Source organism: Aethalodelphis obliquidens, unplaced genomic scaffold (assembly GCF_003676395.1).
Source record: "Aethalodelphis obliquidens isolate GAN/ISIS:26980383/991018 unplaced genomic scaffold, ASM367639v1 scaffold2, whole genome shotgun sequence".
Classification (NCBI taxonomy): Eukaryota; Metazoa; Chordata; class Mammalia; order Artiodactyla; family Delphinidae; genus Aethalodelphis; species Aethalodelphis obliquidens.
Genome location: NW_020837946.1, coordinates 19,072,866 through 19,080,271, shown reverse-complemented (window position 1 = coordinate 19,080,271; position 7,406 = coordinate 19,072,866). Strand labels below are relative to the sequence as shown.

Below are 7,406 nucleotides of genomic sequence, written 5' to 3'. Positions count from 1 at the left end.
AAGCAATAAATTAGAGAAAACTATACCATAAATTGCAAGCAGGTTACCAACCTTAATACATTAAATATATAAACAACTCCAACAAATCAGTTAAAAATTCACAGAAGACATAGCCTGTATTTACATATTTAAGCTGTATCACTCGGCCTGCGGGATCTTAGTTCCCTGACCAGGGATTGAACCCGGCCCCAGCAGTGAAATCACCACGTCCCAACCACTGGACCGCCGGGGAGTTCCCCAATAAATATATTTTTTAATGGTCTATCTCACTGGTAATCAAAGAAATATAAATCGACACAAAGACAATTTTCTTTTGGACATTCAAACTGACAGAAATTTTCTTAAAAGCTGGAGTCCAGTACTGGGCAAACAGGCAAATGCCTGTAGTGCTGGTGCGACTATAAATTATTGCGATTTTTCTGGAAGGCAACTGGCCTATTCACATCTTCGACCCAGCAATCCCACTTTTAGGAGTTTATCCTAAATAAATAATAATGGATACAATCTATTGGCAAAGATTTAGCAACAAGAATACTTATCACAGCATTCTTAGTAGTATCAAGTAATTGGATATAATTCGAAAGTCCAATAATGAGCTATTGCTTACATAAGCTATGCTATCTATCTAATGGGTTATCATGAGACAATTAAAATGACACTGCCAATTAGCATGTAGCATGTCACAGTAAAAAGGATATATATGAAGACCGATAGATGATAGATAGATATTATATACATATAGTACACACACAGCATATGTACTGGGCAATAACTTGAAAGAAATACTCCAAAATAAATTACCCAGATTTATCTCTGTAGTGGAATTATAAATGAGTTTTTCCTTTCTTTTTTGCCTGTCTGTATAATTGAGTGAACATATACTTTTTATTCACACAAAAATGTGTTTTGTTTTGTTTTTTTGCGGTACACGGGCCTCTCACTGTTGTGGCCTCTCCCGTTCCGGAGCACAGGCTCTGCTCTGGACGCGCGGAGCACAGGCTCCGGACGCGCAGGCTCAGCGGTCATGGCTCACGGGCCCAGCCGCTTCGCGGCATTTGGGATCTTCCCGGACCGGGGCACGAACCCGTGTCCCCTGCATCGGCAGGCGGACTCTCAACCACTGCGTCACCAGGGAAGCCCTGTTTTTTTAGAAACAAAATAGCACCTGCAGTGTGTTTATTCCTCTTATCAAACTGTGCGTGAGCTCACACACACACACCTGCATGCACACGCGCACGTGTGCACACAAATGTACATTTGGTCTCTAGAACTCTTGGGAAGGTGTGGTCAGAGGAAGCAGCTGCCCTCACGCAGCCCACTTCCGCGCACTCTCCTAAGGACCACAGTTCAGAGGTGACAGGAGAACTTTTGCAGCAGTGGAGGTCGGAGGCAGCTGCCCAGGGTGCTGAGTCTGTGGCAACGCCGACCTCTGAGTGAGACCTGCTTCCTGAGGGGGCTGCGCTCCTTTCCCCTTCTGAGTGAGAAGCCCCCCAGCATCAGGTTCAGAAATGGAAGCTGTGGCTCCTGGGAGAGAGCAGCAGAGCAGAGTCCAAAGGCAATGGTTTATGGCGGCTCATAAAAACTCCGGGTGGAGCCAGCGCGTCTGAAGAGGGAGGCAAGAAGAGCGCGGTGCCCCTCTGAGCGCGCGACCTCTAGGGGAGCCAGTGTCCCATATGTCCTGGAAGGGCCCTAAGTCTGAACACCTGGCCCTGAATCCCTGGGTCCAGGGCTCCCCCACCCCAGGGCCGCTCCCCCAGGGAAGGAGGGAGGACGGCAGTGCCGGCTCCTCTGGGTGGAAGGGAGGAAGTGTCCAGGTGCCCCTATCTTTCCTGGCAGATGCTGTCCACCTGCATCCCATCCTGCCTGGGCCCTGGGCAGAAACGCATCCCATCCCTGGGCACCTGCTCGGGAGCCAAGGGTGGGGCACCTTGGCTCTGGGCGTCAGGCGGTCGCTGGGCTCCTGGCTCCCAGGGACCTGGCGGGCACCTGCCTCCCCACCCCCTCACCCATCCTCTCTCTCTCTCTGTCTTCCCTTATATGGTGAAGGCAGTTCCTGGGGTGTGAGGGGGGAAGGGACAAAGGTCGCTCTCCTCCAGCCAGCCTGCCACAGCTCCCTGAGATCTCCCAGGTGGCAGCTGCGTCCTCCAGACAGGTAAGGCTACCCTGTGGGGACACACGGGACCACAGGTGGTGGGAGAGGACAGAACGGGGTCCCCTGCTCCTGGCGGGTAGCCTGGGGCCTCCTGCAGCCCCTTGGCGCGGGTGTGAGGGAGAGGCTTCGTTCTCTGCAGAGTCTGGAAAGGGCAGGGTGTGGCTTCCTGGGCCTCCAAGGGAAGGATTGTGCAGCTTCACCCCAGACAACTGCTCTTTCCGACCCCCACTTGCCTCCAGTCCCCACCCCACCTCAGGTGTCACCCATCCCCGCCCGACTGCCCTGGACTGAGGAGTATCTGGGGACTTCTAGATGTAAAACGCTCCAGTCCTGGGCAAACCGGGACTAGCTGGTCACCCTGACCTCACTCTCCCCCTAACCCCCACGCCCACTGTCTCTTTGCTCATTTCTTCCTCATCTGAAATGGTTTCTTTCTCTGTGTCCCCATTCCCTTGACACTCCTGGGACCTCAGGGCTCTCGTCTCCTGGATACTAGGGTGTGAACAACAGCCCTCAGGGATTGAATGGGCAAAGGCAGAGAGGCGGCAGGGGACTGGGGGCAACAGGACCCTGGGCCCTGGTCCAGGCTCGGCCACCCTCACATGCACCTCTGCCCCATCTCTCCTCCACCAGGACCCGTCCCCTCAGCCTCACCAGGCACTGTGGCTCCATTCAGCTAAAATGGGGTGGGGGGAGGTGGGAGCCAAGTCCAGGTCAGGATCTTGGGATGTACTGACCACCCGCTTCCCAGGAAGCCTGTTCAGGCTCAGGGTGAGGCAGAGTGAGCAGGCTGGGGGCTGGGATATGTCCACTTCCTCTGCTCTCACGGGCCTAACAAAGCAGGAGGGTGTCCTTTGTTTGGGAACTGCCACATCCCTGTCCCGCTGAGAACTGCATGACTAAGAATGAAGAGCAGTGACAGCACTCTGGGGCTCTCTGGAGCCCCAACTCTGAGGACAACAAGGCAGCAGTTACTAAAGGAAAGATGGGACCTGGGGGCAGCAGGAGCCCTAACTCCCTCCACGGTCCCAAGAGGGGCCATCCCTTCTATTCTGCGGTTCAGTCTTTTGGCTTCAAGAGTATTTACTGAGCACCTACTATGTGCTAGGATCTGGGGGCTAGAGACAAATGTGTCTAGGTCCTTGACCTTGGGGACCTCAGACTTATAAACAGATCCTCTCATCATCATGTGGTCAGGGGTCCAAGAGAGGCATCCGGCCAAGATGCCTTAGAGTCCCTGAGGAGGGGTCTAGTCTAGCTTGAGGATTCCGGGAAGGTATCTTGGAAGAAATGAGACCTAAATTGAGTCAAGAAGAGCATGTGAGTGTTGGTCAAGTGAAGACAGGTGGCGAGGGCACTGGAAAAGAAAACTAAAGGAGAAAGGAGGGACATGAGGGGAGGGTGAGAAGCAGCATGGGTGGGTGGGGGGTGGCCAGGGCCAGTGAACAGTGTGGTGTTACTAGAAGCAGAGAGAGGTGGGGGGGTGTTGGGCGCAGACTGGAGAGGCGTTCAGGTGGACAGAAGGGCCAGAGAGGGAGGGGTCCAGGCTGCTGCACCAATGGATGGCTTTGGGGTCTGGGAGTGTTGGTGCCCTTCCTCGAGGTGGGGACAGAGGAGAGAGGGGACCAGGAGTGAGGGGGGAGCCAGTGAATTCAAGCTTAGAGAGAAGACATCACATATCCAAACGCAGGGCTGTGCTGTCGGCATTGGGGCAGCATGGGACCCATATTCCTCCCAGCAGTTCAGGAGAGACTGGAGGCTGGGGAGGACCAGGGGGGCGGGCCAGAGGCATCTGCCCTGACCAGCGTTGACAGGGCAGGAGCAGTTGGCAGGTGCCCTTGAAGCATGAGTCCCCCTCTCGGGGCTGCCCTCCCCAGAATGCCCTTCCTCACCCCTCCCTACCCCTTCCCTGTTCAAGCTGCTGGAGGTCCCCAGTCCTGATTTTTCTCTAGGGAGGGAGAGCCCCAGCTTTTTCAAGCCCCTGCTTGCCAGAGTCTCCACTGCTTTGATGGACAAGAAGAGCCTCATCTTGTCTACCCTCTATTCCTCTTGCTGTTTCCTCCTAGACTCAGAGCATGTCTCTGTAGGACTTTAAATATTTATTTATTTAGTTAGTTAGTTGCACTGGGTCTTGGTTGCAGCAGGCGGGCTCCTTAGTTGTGGCTCCCGGGCTCCTTAGTTGTGGCACGCGAACTCTTAGTTGCGGCATGCATGTGGAATCTAGCTCCCTGACTAGGGATCTAACCCAGACCCCCAGCATTGGGAGCACGGAGTCTTATCCATTGCACCACCAGGGAAATCTCCCTGGTGGGACTTTAGAGATCACCTAGTTGTCGACCGCCCACCTCATAGATGAAGAAACACAGCCATGTCTGTACAGCTAGTGAGGGTCAGTCTGTTTTGGTGAAAATAGGGATGTTGACGAAGGTGGTGATTGAAATAAAACAGAAAACATTTTCCTCCTTTGTACCCAAATTGGTTCAACTGAACCAGGAGTCCTGGGAGCCCTGGGGTCTCTGTGGGTTGAGAAATACCTCATGGAAGAGGCTCTGGCCGACAGGAACATCAGACAGGACCCAGGCACAAGGGGCTCCTACATATGCAGTGCTGGCTGTTGGCAGGTGGCCCTGATCTGCTGGAGGGGGAGCTAATCAAAGGCTGGGCAGGGAGACCTTGCCCCCAGATTCCACAATGCCAGGGAGAGGGGGTCACCCTTCAGGACTCGGAAGAGGGAGTCTACCAGCAGTAAAAGACCAGGTCATTGTTCCAAGGGGTGACTCAGACTCCAGGTGCAAGGAGAGATTAGATAGATTCCAGCTGTCAGTGCACGGAGGTGGGGGCCACATGACCTTTCATTTATATTCACTGATTCAAGAAGCATTCATGGAGGGCAACTCCATGCAGGACTGGGTGGTAGGTTCCGTGGGGAATGGGGTGGCCTCCAGCCTGGGAGGGAGGGGCAGGAAACCAGGGACAAAAATAACCGGGGACAAGTGACTCTCCTCCTTAGCTCATCAGAATCACTGGGGAGTTTTAAAAGCACCTATGCCCCGCCTCCCAAAAGGCAGAAAATAAAGTACCCAAGACTGGGCCCCACCCAGGCCTAATTAAATTAGAATCCCTGGGGATATGGATACATCCTAAGCATGGGAGCATCAGTGTTGTTTAAAATCTCCCTAGGGAGAACGGAGCGAGAAGCGTGCTTCTCAGGGACGAGACTGGCTTACCAGCGCACGGATTCTTCTGAACTAACTAAGATTCGCAATGCAGGGGGCGAACGTCCCGGTGTTTTTTGTTGTTGTTGTTTAGGTTCTAATTCGTCCCCTGTCCGGTCCTGATTACTGTACTCAGTAGATTTAGATGGCATGGACTTGAAATAAAGCACCTTTGTGTTTAAAAAAAAAAAAGCTCCCTAGGTGATTCTGATGAGCAGCTGGAGTGGAGAACACAGCTACAGGTCAAAGGAATAGAGCCACAACAGATACCATCAAAGAAGATTGGGGAGAGATTTCTTGCTGCTCAGTGGGTGGTGGGTGGTTCCCATTGGAAGGATTCACTCATTCATTCATCCATCCATCCACTCAATCACTTTAACCCACACACCCAACCAACCACCCGACTACCCGCCCATTCATCCATCTGCCCACGCACCCACTCGGCAAAGTGTCAGCGGTGCTACATGCTGGTGATACAGTATCGAACAAACAGACACGGTCCCACCCCATTTTGTGTGGGCTACCCGAACAGTAACTGCGGGGTGTCTGGAGCTAGCAAGAAACAGGAAACTGCTGCATACACTTTTCTTTTCTTGTGGTAAAATACACAGAACATAAGATTTACCATTTTAACCACTTTAAAACATACAATTCAGTGACAGTCACGATGCTGCACAACCACTACCACTCTCTAGTTCCGGAATGTTCTCATCATCCCAGATGGAAAGTCCACGCCCACTAGGAGTCGGTCCCCCTTCCTCCCTTCCTCCCAGCCCCTGACAACCACTAATCGCTCGCTGTCTCTATGGACTTCCTGTTCTGGACATTTCATATAAATTCAATCATACGAACCGGGCCTTTGTGTCTGACTTTTTTCACTGGGCCTAAAGTATTCAAGGTTCATCCACGTCGTAGTGTGTATCCTTTTTTTTCAGCTGAATACCATTCCATTGTGTGGCTAGACCACCTTTTGTTGATCTGTTCATATGGACATTTGGATTGTTTCCACCTTTTGGCTATTGTGAATAGAGCAGCTATGAATTTCATGTACAGGTTTTTGTCTGAACACCTGTTTTGTTCCGTTCTTTTGGGTGCGTACTGTTTGGGGATAGATCGAGAAAGAAGGCCTTGATTGCCAGGCTAAAGAGTAGGGGGAGACTTTTTGCAGCAGGCGATGCGGGCAGGTATTTAAACAAGAATGACAAGATCAGAGCTGGGTGAGAAGGCTGGAGGATGGGCCCCTGGCCAGTCAGGGCCCAGAGTGGGGAACCTCCCCCAGGTCCCTGAGCCCTGGCCTCGGGGCATTGTCAGGCTGGGCTGGAAGAGCGGCACTGAAACCGACGCAAGCCCAGGCCTTCTTTTTTTTTTTTTTTTTTAATATTTATTTATTTATTTTTGGCTGCGTTGGATCTTCGTTGCGGTGCGTGGGCTTCTCCTTGCGGTGGCTTCTCTTGTTGCAGAGCATGGGCTCTAAGCACATGGGCTTCAGTAGTTGTGGCTCATGGGCTTAGTTGCTCTGCAGTATGTGGGATCTTCCCAGACCAGAGCTTGAACCCGTGTGCCCAGCATTGGCAGGCGGATTCTTAACCGCTGCGCCACCAGGGAAGCCCCCATGTGCTCTTCTTACTCTGACACCACTTCTCCCCAGGCTCATCCGCCATGACCAAGCTGAGCACCCAGGTCAAAGGCTCCCTCAACGTCACCACGCCCGGGGTACAGATATGGAGGATAGAGGTGAGGACCTGCCTGGGCACAAAGGGCACAAAGGACTGGGATGGACCAAGGGAAGGGAGAGCCCTGGGAGTACTGACTGTCCTCCACCCTGCCCTGCTGGCATGCGAGCCGCTGGTGCCTGTCCCCAAGTGCCATCCCCACCCCCTCCTCAGGCATCGGGCACATCCTCTTGCTCCTTTTCCTCCCCACCCTCCTCACATCCATTCACCTTGTCAGTTTCCTCATGCCCTCTTCCTCCTGGCCTTCCTTTCCTAACTCTCCATTTGGTTAAGGGAGGCAGGGAAGCTGGGGGTCCTCGGTGGTTG

General features: G+C 53.0%; 1 protein-coding gene across 1 annotated transcript in view; it reads left to right on the top strand.

The window, feature by feature from the left end:
* The first annotated feature begins 1,421 nt into the window (after positions 1-1,421).
* Positions 1,422-7,406, top strand: part of VIL1 (villin 1) — a 27,211-nt gene continuing 21,226 nt past the window's right edge. The window contains exons 1-2 of the mRNA XM_027121484.1: positions 1,422-2,152; positions 7,016-7,101. Of these exons, the coding sequence (XP_026977285.1) occupies positions 7,027-7,101 (75 nt within the window). The 5' untranslated portion in view covers positions 1,422-2,152; positions 7,016-7,026. The remainder of the gene's footprint in view (positions 2,153-7,015; positions 7,102-7,406) is intronic.